The sequence below is a fragment of the Drosophila melanogaster genome, chromosome 2R, assembly GCF_000001215.4.
Source record: "Drosophila melanogaster chromosome 2R".
Taxonomy (NCBI): Eukaryota; Metazoa; Arthropoda; class Insecta; order Diptera; family Drosophilidae; genus Drosophila; species Drosophila melanogaster.
This window is the reverse complement of record NT_033778.4, coordinates 19,537,366-19,553,646: the sequence shown is the minus strand read 5'-3', so window position 1 is coordinate 19,553,646 and position 16,281 is coordinate 19,537,366. Positions and strand designations below refer to the sequence as shown.

At 42.3% G+C, this 16,281-nt stretch overlaps 2 protein-coding genes across 22 annotated transcripts in view; one reads left to right on the top strand and one right to left on the bottom strand.

The window, feature by feature from the left end:
* sm (smooth) overlaps positions 1-16,281 on the top strand; it is a 113,645-nt gene that overhangs the window by 77,862 nt on the left and 19,502 nt on the right. For 10 of the 21 annotated variants that reach the window (NM_001259497.2, NM_001274164.1, NM_166368.5 and 7 more), the window contains 2 exons: positions 15,436-15,617; positions 15,779-15,871. In NM_001259497.2, the coding sequence (NP_001246426.1) occupies positions 15,436-15,617; positions 15,779-15,871 (275 nt within the window). Of the gene's footprint in view, positions 1-6,575; positions 7,199-7,587; positions 7,636-15,255; positions 15,618-15,778; positions 15,872-16,281 lie in introns of those variants that run through there. The other 11 variants (NM_001259505.2, NM_001259500.2, NM_001259498.2 and 8 more) reach the window with 5 other exon arrangements.
* CG43111 (uncharacterized protein) lies at positions 975-1,576 on the bottom strand. The gene is made up of 2 exons (NM_001259506.1): positions 1,534-1,576; positions 975-1,484 (listed from the first exon to the last, which is right to left on the bottom strand). The coding sequence occupies exons 1-2, from the start codon at positions 1,534-1,536 to the stop codon at positions 1,062-1,064; spliced, it is 426 nt and encodes a 141-aa protein (NP_001246435.1). The 5' UTR covers positions 1,537-1,576; the 3' UTR covers positions 975-1,061.

The following is a 16,281-nucleotide window of genomic DNA, read 5'->3' as shown; positions in this document are numbered from 1 at the left end:
TGCCTGCCAGGCACACTGTTGCCTGCCAATATATCACACGATATGCACCATTAAGTGCTCGCCTAATGGGCGACCATTTATCAAACACTTCGATGGTGCTGCCAAGTGCTAAGGAGCAGAGCAAGGATGAGCTTCGATATTTGGAGAAAATCAGGAGTAAAGCAAGGCGTCAGATGCTAACGCGTTTGTCATAATAAAACTTACTTAAAAATTGAGCGAAAAATATCTGGACGAGCATAAATCAATGCCTGGTCAGGTACAACATGGCGCATGGTTGATTTATTTGCTGCCTCTAGGCTGGGTTTCTTAACTTATTCTCCATATCATTTTTTCTTGGTAAACAAAGGCGATAATTACCCAGCCTACGAGGCGTATGCGTAATTTCGTCCTATCTGTGGTGATTGCGTATACGCCGAGTGGTTTAGATAGCAGTTTTTGCAAGTGCGTTGTATTTACTAAGAACTTGAAAACTCCTGTATATCTTTTCCTGCGTATCTGGTGTACTATTTTGTAGTTTGTTTAGTCAAAGTGCAATGTGGCACCAGGTGATGCTATGCAATGGCAGTTGCACTTGCAACACTCCCAGCAGGCTGCCACAATTTATTGCACTGGCTTCGACAGCCTCTGGGCAATCAAATAACAAAATGGCAGCGCTGCGCTTTGACATTTAATTGCGCCGTTGGTGGCAAGCTTATGAAATATTTTTGTGACACGGCTCCAATGCTCCAGAGGAGAACCTCTTTCATCACCCCCTTGTTCTCTGCACATTTCTCCATTCCAATTCCATGTGCTGCCGATTTTAATAAACGCAGAACTTGTCCTCTGTTGTTCGACCCGCAGCTTGTGGTTCCCATTTGGTTTCGAGGAAAACAATCCAGCCACCACATTGCACATTTTCATTTGCTGAGTGCACCAACGAAACGAGATGGGTTGTTTTTTAAAAATGTTTGGTTGTCATTTGCACAAAACGATTACCGAAAATCTATAACCAATATAAATTTATTTATAATTCGAATTGCATCAAGTAATTTTGAAAGAATCACGGATAAATTCAATTCAATTCATTGCAACTCCACAGAGAAGTCTCCTTCCGCCTTTTCCTTGTATGTATAGCACTTTTCTTTGCCCAATTCCAACAAGCATAAGAATGCTGTGCGGACTGGAGCTTGTTTTTTATTTTCTTGTGTCAGCGGTTTGTTCATACGGCATGCCACATAGAGCAGCCGAAGGATGAACTTTACGCTCTTACCGGTCAGGATGTACTTGGAGACCATAGTCGTAATGTGAACCATCAGGCTTGAAGAGATAGGCCGATCCTCGTTGTAGCTCTCAATCTGACGGATGAGAACCTTTATGGCGGCCAACACGGCTATGTCGAATAGGTCTCTTCTGTTTAATTGTGGTTGGCACATTTCGGTCAATTCACCTTCGGATCCCAAGGCAAAGGCAAAAAGCAGAATAAAAGTTAACACGAACAGATGATTCTGTTGGGTAGAGGGATTAAAATGTGGTCAAAGTTTTCAATAATCCTACCATTCTTTGAAAGTTTATTCTACACTCCTAAGGGATTGTGTTAAAAATGAGTAAACCGAAAAGTTACAAGCCAAATGTATTGGTAATCGACCGGAAAATCTGAATTAGAATGCTTCAAATCAAGTATCATGCGTTTCTGCTTCACAAAGTGTTATGCAAGAAAATAAACCGCCACTTCGGTTGAATTTTCTGAATTTTAATATATCTTATTAGCTAGAATGTGCTAATATCTGTGCTGGCATTGACCTTGCTGGGTCAAAATGTGTATTTATCAACAACACCAATGGCAAACAAATAGAACTAACAGAGGCACGCGAGAAATGCAATGCGAATGGGAAGCGATTAATGGAAACAGATTCTGTGTGCCCGCCTGCACTGCGTTAAAATTGGTTCGGATTTACCTCATAAATGAGACGCCAAAATCAAATTTCCACTGAGCCCCATGGAGTGCGGAAAAATTGGTATTTTTCTTTAGCCGTCTGCAATGTTTACAATTTTCACGAGCTTTATATATGACGCTCAGTTGTTGATAGTTTCTGCGTGCGCCTGTTTTCAATGAAATTGTTCAATTCGGATTTCCATTTGGTGTGGGAAAATAAATTTTCCGAATTATGCAAGAGGCGAAGAGGGACCGCCCACTGGTCTCTTCATCAGAATGTCCGCTTGTTTATTCGCGTATTTGTTTGCTTTAGGCGCTTGAAAAATATTCGGGCACTTAAATCGATGTGATATATGCAACAATCCAAATATACACAGAAAGAAAAATAATTTTATTAAATAAAGGGAAAAAGTTCTAATTCCACAATATGTAAAATATATACGCAAAAAATCCTTTTTTTGCATAGCGATTATTATAATGCTATTTTGCTTAGCATACGTTTACGACACTTTAACGGCACACTGTAATCTTTTTTCTTTGCATTTTCATTCAGCGTTGAAATCTGTAACATCCCACTGCATATATATATTTTGTGAATATATTTCACATTTTAGCCTGTGCTCAGCAATTAATCCATTAATGTGAAGTGACAGATGGATGACGGCCAGAATATTTATGCACGGATTAATGTTCGCTGCTTATTAGATTAAGCACGTACATTTATTTGCAAATTAGTTCAGATACAATGCGGTATTTCAATTTGATTGAATTTTTTCACTGTTTGTTTGCTTTGTTGCGCATAACGGAAAAGATCTTATTTTGAATTTCCTGGTTTTGCGGCCACGGAGTGCTCGGCAAATTGAATTTCCATCTTTTGTTCAAGCTCCACTTGTGTCCGCAATATACCATTTCCCATTTCACCAATTTCGTTTCACCGCGTTATTTACTTCCCTTGCAGCAAGACACATCCTTCCATTTTAACTTCCACTTCCATCGCCCCAATCGCTCCAGTTTTTTATGGCATCGAGAGCAGCGTTTATGGCCAAGAGCCATCAAACGGTCAACTTTCGCCGCAACAATGTATCCCCCACTTACGCATATTTCTATTTGCGCTATTTGCTATTTTGCAATAGAAAACAAACAAATAAACGTCGCAGTGCATCGAATCCGTGAACGGGTTTCCCAGCTTACATAACTGCCACTATGACGACCATGATGATGGCGATGGAGATGGGGAATGGGGAATGGCCAATGGCCAATGGCTCCTGATGAGCTCGGTTCAATGGCTCCGTGGTAACGCACATTCCCAAAGTGATTTTGATTTCGATTTCGTTCGATTCCGTTCGATTTGCTATTGCAACGAGAGCGAATCATCAGTTCGGCAAAGATACAACGAACGAGTTCAATTGGTGAAAACCACTTTTGGCCGCCGGTTTGGAGCTTTATTTCCTGGCCATGGCCAGCACTACAAACTGCGCCACACCACTGGCGAGATGGGAAAACTTGATTTTCCAGCTGGAAGCCATGGCAAGCGGAAAACGCATTCTCCCAGCCGGAGCGCGAGTTTCCCAGAGCTGTCTTCGTCCATGTCGTCGCATGTTGCTCTAATTGCATGACAAACTCTTTGCCAACTTTCACACACTTTTGGCGTTATCTGCGGAGGTAAAACTGCAGCTTTGGCTTAAAACTGCATGGCCATAAGTGTCACATATCAAAAGGAAAGTGAAATTTTGTTGTTACGACCGTGGCAGCCGGCGGAAATTGTTTAACTGATGGGAGAGCACTGGGGAAATTCAAAACGATTGCGTTCTTAAAATTGAGTGTCATATAAAAAGTTATTGAGTTAAACTTGTAACTGCTTTTAAAAGAAAATACAGCTTTGCACTATATTGCCAAAATTAAATATCTGTTGTATATCGCAGTAATGGCAAAACTATAATAATAATATTATGTCGAAATGAATTCTCAAAAATCAAATTGAATATTTGCGAAAGGTACTATGTATTAATTGCTTAGTAAGAAATAATTAAGAATATTAATATGTGTATTAAACTGTATTTAAATATCGTGTAATGTGCATATACAAGCTCTTTGCCAACTTCGGACATAGTCCAACTGCCTTGTGACTTGGAATTTAGCAATTACGAAATACTTGAAAGACACAGAGCGTATTTGAAATAGAACAGAGACACGAAACCGAAATTGCTGAAGACATTTTAATGTAATTAAATTTAAACGCAGCCTCTAATGATTTCGTCTGTCTTGTGTGCGTTTCGCATCCTATGATTGTGCCACAATTTAACAATAGAGACAGGCAAATCTAAGCATAATGAATAAGCCCCGAAACTCGGGAAATTTAGCAGCTGAGTTGCTGTTTTCACTCAACACGTTGAACTTGTGCTGTCACCTGTGAAAGCAATGATGAACAGCAATCCACCCCACCGACCCCGTACCACGGTTTTCCACAATTTTTCTTCCTTTTTTTTGTATTTTTTTTTTTGAGATCCCATGGGGTGACCATGGCCGCTGGCATGTGGCAAATGTCTTGCAATCCACACCCGAGCCATGTAAATACGCCTGCTCTGTTCCGCTGTCGTTTGCTGTTTTGTTTAATTAATTTCTATATTAGATACACTTCATTAAAAATGCCTTGGTTGTGTGGTCGTGCCATTGTTGTGGGTTATTTTTGGCAATCGAAAGGAATTCGGTGATTGAGCAGCACAAATGTGGCTCGGCTGAGATCTGGGCCAGGAGATACGTTTACGTTTACAGATTCATTCGTACAGCCTAATGGCTCGTATAAGATCTATGACCGGTCTGCATAATTCAGTAAGCCGGTCGGTATATGTGTGTGGCCCCGGAACCCAAAACACTTTAGTTCCAAGCCTTTTTGGTGCTCCTGCCATTGCAGGACTCTTGGGTCCTTTCAAAGCTCCTGTCCTGTCCTGTCCACCTGTCGTCAGCCATGGCATCCATCTGGCTGTGCCAGAGCAATTAACGCACTCTGTACGTCCAGGGCCAGATGGTGAAAAACGGGTCAAGAGGGACTAAAGTAGGGGCTGAAAGGCTAAGGCTAAGCAAAGTGCCGCTTTGAAGTTCGGGGCCATGCATTTGTCGTCGCCGGCATAATGAAATGCATTTCAGTACTCATTAGGCATGCCATTTAGAGATTCTGACTCTGCCTGACAGGATTTCAGCCCTCCACCCTGATGGAGTGGCTCCAATTGAAGTGCATAGGGACTGACTTTAATTGGCCAAACCGTGGCAATAATTGAGCCGAATAGAAATCAGTACCTAACACCTTAAAATCTCATAGATGCTAGGAAATAAAAACTTATTTGGTTTTGAAACTTTCAAATCACCTAGCAAGTGACAAATTTTTGCTGAGTAAATATTAGTAATATGCAAATATTGTTTTCAGAGTACCATGTTGATTTACGGGCATGTAAATAGAGTTAATAAATGCAACTGAAAATGTATTCAAAAAATTTTAGTCCACACTTAAAGTAGTGAATTCAGTTTTAAAGTCACATTTCTTATTTCGTTCCGCATTGTTTTCAGTTTAGTTTCGCATACAATTAAAGCGTTTTTTGGGCTAGTAGAAGCGTGGCAACCACTTAATGTAACTTTGATGTTTTTCTGGCTACGCACCAAAGAAGTATTGTAGTTTCACCTGCTGCGAATATTCAGGCAGCAAGGAAACGAGTAAATAAAATAAAAACTTTTGCGGTTAAAGTTTTTCCGTCTTTGTTGTGGCTGTGCAAATGCTTGCAGCAAATGCAGTAGTAGCCCCCTTACAAATTTTCCTACTCCCGCTCCTGTTCCGAAAATGGACTTCTCATTCGTGTGGCATTTTTTGGCACTTGCCACAATGGCCACGTTCCGCACTCACACTCGCAGAAAAAAAGGCGCATTCCGTGGCTCGTGGCACGTCGTTCTGCCAGTCCACTCCTCCATTCTACGGGCTTATGGGTGTGGCTAGGGGGCGGTAGGGCAATGGGGGCGTGGCTGCCACGGCTTTTTGGCAGCGGAACATTTCGTTTGTCATGTGCCATATTTCTTTCTCGCCCGGCAACTGTGCGGCGGTGACAAAGTATCTTTTGTTTAAAAACTGCAAACTGCTCTTTTCTTGAAAACTTGATTCGATTTCGTCAACTGCTCATACCATTAGCTTCTTTAGTTTCCTCAACTGAAATCCATCAATTTTCAACAACCTTTTCGAATGCCTTTGGTGGCAAATAAGTAAGAGGCGGACATTGTGATGATAAGCTTATAAACTACTAGCCTTTTTAGGTCAATAATTAAATTTTATATGGGCACATAGATATGTATTTCAAAAATAGTAAGTGATTTTAGCCAAAAATTTCTAAAAACGCTGCTTGTTGTTTAAAAACTAACGGTTTTTTAATATATTACATTTTTGGCACGTTGGCTTTCAATTTTAAATTTTTAGAGAAGACTCATAAAAAGTATCGATGAATTTAATTTTTTGTGTGGCCACTTAAAATTTAAAACACTGAAAAAAGTGTTTCCCAATGCGATAGTTTTTGCTTTGAAAAGTAATACTTACATATCGATATATTTGGGCAATCCTATATCTTCCCTGAAAAATCCAGAGTAGGCCTTCGAGTTAACAATTGTCAAATTCCAGTCACTTTTAGTCATTCGTCTGTGAGACGTCTTACCGTAAAGTACACCTAGGAATACTCAATCCACAAATATATAAAATAAAAAAATCACAAAAAAAACTGAACATAAAATTTGTGTTGTGTGTTACATTAAACAGTGTTAACTTTTACCGTGTTACCGACAATTGCTTCATTGCGTACATTGGCTTCGTGTTAACTAGTTGATTTTCGGCTGCCCAGAATTAACCCTTAAAGAATCTTTCTAACAATTTTCACTGCCGATCGAGTGGTTCTGATTTGTGGCCTTAAGACCCAATTAAATCAAGTTGCTGCAGCATGAATAACCTGAACGCGAATGCCAGTGCCTTTTTGTGGCAGGTACCGCCGCCGCAGCAGTTGACCCCTCAATCGGTGCAGCAGCAGACGGTGCAGTCGGTGCAGTCCATGCAGTCCGTGCAGCATAGCCAGCTGCTTCAATCCGCTGTAGTCTCGCAGCCGCGCAAGTTTGGTGGCAACAAGAGCAACTATAACTACATGCAGAATCATGCCATTATGGGTCCGGGCGGCGGTCCAATGGGTGGGATCGGTGGCAACCCTAACATCTACCGAAAGCGCCATTCTATCAACACCTACAATGCTGGCTTATATCAAACCAATGGTAAGCAACGTGGGTCATCAGCAATTAAAATATCTTTGATTAAAATATCCTACAAACATAATGCAAGCAGAACATATTGCATTTGTAGTGGTAGTCATAGTGACTAGGCAAAAAAATCATGACTTGGCAAAAAATTAGTCAAATGACTTCTCTTTTTTTTCGTAATGTTGAAAAACTTTGGCGTTGCCAAGCAAATAATTCTTATTGAATCCCTTTCCCTACCCTTACAACATTTGTCGCTAAACGCTGTTTAACACAGATGAATTATTCAAATTGAATTCTTGTACTACTCACTCACTGTTTGAATTTAAAAAATACCATATATATTTTGTGCCATTTTCAACGATTGTATAAATCATTAACCCATTTATTTTCTTTTGTCTTTTCAGGTAAGTCGCTGTTTTCTATACCCGAAAATGTTGTTATGCTTGAGAGCCGTAAGTACATTTGAAACTAGAGCACATTTCAAACACACACCACCAGCACACACCACACGCAACACATCCCAAACAAATACACACGTAAATCAACATTTGCAGATCGAATCAATCAATCAATCGCCCGGGGGCCAAAAGTTGAAAAGCTACGGTACGAGGCGGGCGGCGTAGATTTCGCGATGAAATGTAAACGGCGAAATTAATTTCCAATTGATAGGGAAAGAAGGGGCTTTTGGGTAAAAGTTCAATTACAAAATAAAACAATGCATCTGGGCAGGAAAATATAAAGATCAAAAGATGCCAGCGTCGAATTTGCATCTCTATGCGAAATTTATTTTTTGCCATTAATCAATTTCGCTTCTGTTCCGTTTGGATCGCATCGTTTTGGTTTTTCTTCCAGTTTCCTGCTGGCCAGAAAAATGCAATTTGCATATTTTGTCTTGCATGAATTTTCAATTGCATTTTCTCGGTGCTTTTCTTCTGTTTATAGCGAGCTCCATTAACATTTCTATAATGTGATGACGTTGCTGTTCACCCAGCGTCGTCTTAGATTTTCCCGATTTTTCCTGAAGGTCGTTTATGTATTCTAATTTCTGGCATTGTTTTGGCCATTTGCATAATTTTCAATGCAGCAGCAATTCTCATTCATAGCTGCTGCTGAAGGGATAGCAGGGTTTTAAGGTAGAAAAAGGTGCAAGTCAATTATTATTATGGCTCATTTTCTTAATCGCCACCAAGAACCACCCAACCACCACCCAAACCATGGGATGGTGTCATAAAAATATGAAATTGCCGGACACGACACAGCGAAAGACCAAGAAGGCGAAACAAATTTGCACCATAATTAAAATAAATGCTTTCAATGGCCAATAATTGCCAAATAAATTAATTTTAATTGCAAGCAACCGTCGGCGGTTGCGGGTGGCAAAGCACAGCCTGGCTAAAAATATATTTCAAAGTGGCTAAAATAAAATTTGCGCTTTTACATTCGCAAGAGGTCGGTCTCTCCGCCTTCTTTTTTTCCCTGCTCTCCGTCGTTCGTTTATATTTATTTATAAATGTTCCGCTTTCGAGAGTCTGTCCAATACGAGCGGTGCCACGCCCACTGTTCGCACCACCACCATCGAACAATTTGTGCGGCAGATGTCGCTTTTTCTCTGTGCAGGTGGGAAACGGCCGAAAAACACTTAAAAATACATAAAAATACCAATGGGACGTGTGTGTGCGCCTCCGCCTGACATGTTTATGGTGGTTGCCTTCTGAAGATTTCCCTCTAAGAATGTTTTCCATGGGCTTAGCAGCGACCGAGTCACTCGAAGATTTATGTGGGCGTTCATTAAACGCACATCCGTCCTGTCCGCCAATCACTTAGTTAATATCTGTTGTCTCTGCACAAAAATAATGTACAATCGTACACATATCTTCCATCTTCTTTTTTTTTTGGTCGTATGTGTGTGTTTGTAGTGGCTTAATTTGCTGACATTATTGCCATGAAGTGGGTGGCATTGTATTTGCCTTTTGGGCCTGATTGTTGTGGCTTACTTCTGCTGATTGACAGCGCATTTCGTTGCCTTTTTGTTTGGTTTCCTTTCGTTGTGGCCCAATATTTGCTTTCGCCTAATGCAGTTCTCCTCGAAACTTTGGCTTAGTAATTGTGTTTTGCGGCAGATAAAATTAATTAAATTAACTTTCTGTTGTTTTCCCTTTAACTCCACGCACAAACCTTACGGCCTGACAGGCCGTAAATCTTGTGGTTTCTCCACCCACCCGCGGTGGGAAAAAAAAACGGACATCTTCCCACAATAAATTCATAGGGTAATCCAATAATTTCGCTGGTAGGCAGGAAAGATCATTCGGAAAAAACAGCAGCAACATGTACAACAATAACCGACAACCGCAGCCCGCATGTCCGAAAAATATAAATTGTGTCGCTCGCATTTTATGGTAATTCAATAAATTGAAAATGACAAATTGTGTCATGTTGCGGTCACTGAATTGGCAGACCAGAAAGCTCAGAAAAAACCGTTTACGGCCGCTGGAGCGATGGGCATAATTAAATCTATGTTGGGCATCAATAAAAGTTGCAAATGGATTTTTAAAGTCGCCGGTACTGTGGATGCTGCTGCTGCTGAAGCAGCCGCTGTGGCACAGGCACATCCACATCCACATCCATCAATCAAAGACGATCAATCAAATTGTTGTCAACATCGGCGCACGCAGCTAGCGATGAGTTGGATGTTGCCGCTAGCTGTCGCTAGGTGGCGTGTCGAACAAGGACAATGTCGCTGTCGTCGCCTGACTGAACTTTCGTTAGCACCACACAACAGTCCCTTTCCTGTTCCTCCTGCACCATCTGCCCCACTAACGAGCGCTAATGGACAGACCAGTCCTTTCGCAAGGAAACTATTGAGCCAAAATTGTCGGTGGAGTGGGTGGGCTTGGCAGAGGATATGGTAACTTTGCCACTCCACGCAATATTGCGTCGATTATCTTCAATCAAAAGCCAGTGATTGATGACTGCGACGACGACGACTGACCGATATGGTATGGAGAAATATATCCGGAAGAGCTCGAAGTTTTAAATTTCCCTTCAGCAGTTCGGTTGGCAATCCTTAATGCCGTAATGCCGTAATGCCGTAATGCCGGCCATTCATCAGCGTCCTGCGGTATTATTGAAGGCTTTATTGTTTGCCGTTTTGATTACTTTTGCAATTGATTCGTTTGTGAGGCGACAGGTTGTGGGTCCTTTTTATTGCTACTACTTAATATTTGCATTTAAATTGGGCTTCCCAAAGGGGGACCACACGAATATTGCCACTTAATATGCCTAATGATTTTCTTTAATACGGACACTTTGCAGTTTCATGAACCAAAAAGTCTACCATTTTGCTGCATAATTTATGCAGGACACGGCTGCTTCCATCTCACTTTTTGTTTCTTTTCTCTGCTTTTTGCTCTACCCTTAATAATTTGTAATTAATTTAGCATCTGGCCAGTCGGGATGAGAAAAAAGGAAGAATAAAAAAACGCTGGCAGCTTTTTGTCAGCCGCGCTCGTGTACTTTTGGTGTAATTTTCTAAAGCAATTAATTGGACATTTTGCTAATGCGTTTGCCACTTGCAGTTTTTGCTGCCCCCTATCCATCTTCCGCTTAGAGAATCGTGCAATTTTCCAAATTACAATATCGAAATTGTCCTCCCAGCTGCACATCGCAAATCGCACTTTGCCATAGTTGCCTGGCTCTTTTTGTCCTTATTGTTTGTTATATTTTTATGGCATTATCGATTTTCGCTTTTCGCCCGTCTGATAAAGGCGGAAAAAAAAGCGTGGAAAAACTTTATCAAAGCGAAAACTAAGTTTGTTATAAGACCGTGGCTGCGCAATTCAAAGAGAATTTTTGCTGAGACCTCGATAGTTTGGCGAATATATATATTATATATGAATAGCATAAATGCGCAGAGTATATACACACGCTTCAAAATGTCGCATGCAACGGAGTTTGATTGAAAGTGGGAGGGCTATCGCCTTTATGCCACCACCCACAAAGTCAATACATCAACCACAACAAACAAGCGTCTTTGCAACGAGGGTGGCCACTAAAGTTGTAGTGCCCCTCTCGAGCCGGCTTATATCGCATTGAGCTCTGAGCCCTGAGCTCTCAAAATGTCACCCACTCAACATTTATTTTTGCACTCTTGACCAAACTGCATCGTCCGTCCACCGAATTGAGTAATTCGAGCTTGTAGTCAAGAACTCTCCAGCCGATAAGTGGGCGTTTGGCTGGCAAAAAGTGGGCGTGGCTGTACGTATACTGATTGCATATGTGTTTGCATGCCATTAAGGCATCGGGGTTGGTCAAATGTTTACCAATGCGATAATTAGGCGAAGCCATCGGAGGAGGTCGTCCCTTTGCCCCTCATCCTGGCCAAATCCGAAGGCAAAGACCAAACTAAAGGCGAAGCGGTGCCAATTTGCTAAGCAAACACCCACATATGGCGACTAAGCCCCGTACTCGTGTGATTATGAATTATATTATAAATCCTTATTAGCAGGATGCCATTGCTCAGCTGCTTCTAATTATGTTGTATTTGGCCGCGTTGTCTGTTTGTTAGAAGAGTGGAGGAGAAAGTACATAAGCAAACGAAGCAATTACATGCGTTTATATTATTCAAATCCGCCGTAAACGTAATTAAGCTCACAAGAGTTGAGCACAAATTTATTTGCCCGCTCCAAGGCTGCCGTAAAAAGTACGCAATCCTTTTTCTCCCACCGCCTCGTGGGTTTTTGGGCTTGCTTATCGGACTAATTTCCACAAAGGAATGGTGCTCGCGTATCGCATATAAATTGGCTCATTGCCGTGGGTCGTTGTCTCTGTGCCATTTGATTTCTTTTTGATAAGCATTGGCATTTCCGCTGACTTTTATATTCAGTTAAAGGCTTAAGCACTGCGCTTTTCCAGCTGGCGAGACCGGTGAAAAGTGGAGCACGAGTTTTTCGGAACATTAAAAACCAATCAGGGGCATTGTCACATAATCAGCTAGCTTACATCATGTGGCAGTAGTAGTTGTAGTAGTAGTAACGTTTTCCCGCTATCTCTGCTCCATTACGATTATTTTTTATAAGCTCTCCTCCGTTGGGGTTCATCGCTTCTGCTCTGCTATCATGTCACACACAGGACCAACTCTTTGCCAACATAATAGTTTTGCTTATGAAAACAAATTCAATTTTGAAGCTGCTTATGGAAATGTTTATGCAAGATGTGAGCGCAAGTCGAGGAGCGAGCGAGCGAGTCGGAAAAACAGGGTAGGAATGGCGAAGGGAGACGAAGGGGTTGCTTGTGGGGCATTTGGACTGGGCGTGGCACTCTGTGCATGCTGCACGATAAACGGGTGACTCTTGGCATATTTTGCAGTACAGTTCCGCATCGAGCTCTCCTAAAGTTGACTCTAACAAATTGAAAATCATTGAACACGCCGGGCAGATAAGGTGGGTTGGAAAAAGGGCTGGAACTGCAGCTAAAATATATTGTAGCATACATTTAAGCAAATTGCAATTAAGGGGAACCAGGGGGCGGCTGTAGAATGTTGTTTGTTTGCCAGCCATTACCCTGTGCATTGGACCGGCTGTATCTATTGCTCCCAATCCCCAGTTTTCCCAGTGCCTGCTGACAAAGTGTGCCAATATGCCACACAAAGTATGCAACAATTTGCAGCATAAATACTTTGTGAGCCACCCGTCACCGCCCACAGAACTGTGGCAGCATGCGTACTTTTTTATTTACCTAGCTTTCGGTACGACACCCCCACCCACTTTCACCCACACATTGAGGCTGGATTTTAATGGATTTCTGTACAGCTTGCTTTGTGGTTTTGGAGGAAGAAATGCGTTCTTTGTTTGTTGTTTTGTTGTCAAGGCATTGTTGCATGGCTTACTTAAATACTTGCTAAACCAACAAAATTTTGAAATTCTAGCCGCGCGTATGTATTTATATTAGTGGACAACGAAGGTTGTCTAATTGCAAACCAACAAAGCACTTAATCGCGACACACGTGTCGTATACGTAATCCACATGGCAACGTTTCTGTATGCAAATGACTGCGGTTAGTTGGCGCGCACACTCACACTAAATACTTCGTAAAAACGAAACTAAACTCCAACTTCCGCCTGCTCGACGAACACATAATCTAAAATAATTTGTGCGCGGTGAAAATTTACACCTGCTCAGTTCTACACCAGTGCGCTCCACCTTTTCGACGCCTTGCGTGTGAAACATTTTCCAGCAATTGCATGCAACAATTCCCCAAATGCTTAAACATTTTAGGCACGCTTCCGACTGCGTCGTAGTGTTAGTCCTCTTCTTCTTCGTCCAGCCGGGGGCGTGATTTTCTTTTCTTGGCTGGCCCACTGCCCCCCCCAAGAAACTGGATTTTCGACGTGCGGAGGGGGCAAAACAACGGAAGCTGGGGCTGGGCAATTTCGCTTGGCTGGCGTCACGCCCCGTGTTGCAGCAAATCAGCCAAGGCGGTGAATTTCAATTAAAGCCCAACCAGCGGGCGCTCCCGCACTTGAAATGAATAACTATGTTTTTGGCTGGGCCTTGGTTTATTCGAAATTGTTATTGACTTGGGGGCGGCGTCGATAGAAAAAGGGGGGCGAAACCCAAACATTTTCCTTAACCAAACTGCCCGAGGCTCCATTGGCATAGGATTATTTACTTATGGCCAAGTTTTAGTGTATTGAAACGTGCCTAGGCCAAGTTTTCCCTGGGGGGGCGAAACGCTTTAAAATTCGTACGTAAATTCAAACGGATTAAGGGCTTGTGAAAAATTGCATCAATTTGTGTTGTTTGCATTGGACTCGCTCCTCCGCTCATTCGCGAAAAAAAAAACAGTGGACAGCCAACATAAAAGTGGCAGAATTTTTGTACAAACACCAACTGGTTCTCGCTTCAACCACTCTTTTTTTTGGCCTAACTTTTCACCGACCGTGTGTGTGTGTATGGATTTTTATGCAAATATTTTGTCAGGTAGCCCCAAAGTCCAAAATAAACCAGCCGTGACGAGAGGACGAATACTACTACTCGACTGACTCCCCATTGCGAAGCCACAGAGTTTGCTGGCTTTGCTGGCAGAACGACGTGGTGCAACTAAATCAAATCAAAACAAAAACAGCTCTGAAATGGCAACTCGGGCAGCCATTTTGGCATAACAAGCGCCATGCAAATTGAGTTTCCAACGCGATTCTCTACCTACAGAGTGTGTGTGTGAGCGTCTCTCACTTTTTCCCTCAACTTTGCGAGAGCGATTAGGTTAAAGTGTTTGGTTTAAACAAGGCCAAAAAGAAGTAGCAGCATGTGTGTGTCTGCCTAGTGACACTTTTAAACTTAATTAAATGCCTGCCTGCCAACTAGCGAGCTGTCTCAGCCATATTTGCCGCGACATTTTGGCAGTTGGTCGTAGTTTCTCGTAGTTTTCGCTTTAATTACAAGACGTCGACAGATTTGCAATGCTTGTGGTTCAACCCGAACTTTGTTATTGCCTGCGTCGTTTTTATTGCCTTGGCTGGAATGGGATAATACCAATACCACCGAGTGGTTCCATTTTGATGCCACTCTTTGGTTGGACGGCCAGCAAAGCAAAACACAAAACGGAATATCCCGTAGACCAACTAGCTGGGCTGTATATTCTGCACATTTTTTCCTACGCCTGCCAAAAATTCAATTAACTTACATGCCAAACCGCAGCCGGCATAAAAGGGGCCACCATTTTACCAAACCGCAGCCAAAAATTTCCAGCTCCAGCTCAGTCCCCCGTGGAAATGCACCCCTGGTCTACGAGTTATGTGTATAAGCCGAGCTTCGTGGTTTTCCTTTCCGGTTTGGGATTTTGATATTAGGGTTGAGAAAGGAGGAACCCTTCAACTTTTGGTAACCTCGGAGCAAAGCCTACACTCATGCAACAATAATAATTTAGCTAGCTTTAAGTTTTAGTTTATTTACATTTGGCACTACTAACCAAAAACGTTTTTTTTTTTCGTTTCGTTTCATTTTTAATTTTTTATCGCTCATTGTTGTTGCATGCATTGAATAACCAAAAAACACAAAATTGTACAAAAACGCAGTAGCAACACTGTCGACACCACAACAACATGTTTCCCATCAACACCACCACCACCTCCGCCAACAACAACAACAACAACATCAACAACAAGCACCACAACAACAACCACATCCACAACACCTTCACCACCAACAACAACTAGTTGCCCCAGCTCAATCGCACAATCTTTATCAATTTAAAGAACCACCGCTATTGGGACCCGGAGCCGCTTTCCCACCATTCGGAGCTCCCGAATATCACACCACCACACCGGAGAACTGGAAGGGGGCCGCCATCCATCCCACTGGCCTGATGAAGGAGCCCGCTGGTGTTGTGCCCGGACGCAATGCTCCGGTGGCCTTCACACCGCAAGGACAGGCTCAGGTGAGTATTCCATTTGCCATGTTCCAGATTCCAGAGGTGGTTCGCAAAAATACAATTGTTATTTGTCCACAATTTCTGATCTTGACATCCGACCACGTCCCAAGACCGAATTTTAATTAACTCTTGTTTTCGTTTGCCATCTTCCTGCTACGAATCTTCAGGGCGCCGTCATGATGGTCTACGGCCTGGACCACGACACTTCCAACACGGATAAGCTCTTCAATTTGGTTTGCCTGTACGGCAACGTGGCACGGGTAAGTTGAAACCTTTTGTATTTACTTTTCCGGGATTTTGTAATATTTTTAAAGAGCTAAAACAATATACAAGCCTTTCAAAAATATGGGAAGAGAGCGCTCTTATTGACATCCAAATAACCACCACTTAAGGGACACGCACGCCTTTCTCCCCTTAAACCCTTTTGCTTATGACATTTTGGTGTGAGAAAGGGAGTAAACTTGCACTTAGCCAGAAAGCTGACAAAAAGAAGGCGGAAATACGCATTTCATTGCCACCGTTTTGCTTGGCTGTCAGCACTTTGCTGCGAAATATCGGCCGATGAAAAAGGGGAAAAAAGGTGTTTTTGAGTGGAAAATCCAACCGCAAGACCACTTTGTGTCTGTGTGCCATTTGTAAAAGTGCAAATAAAACGAAAGGCAATAAAAGG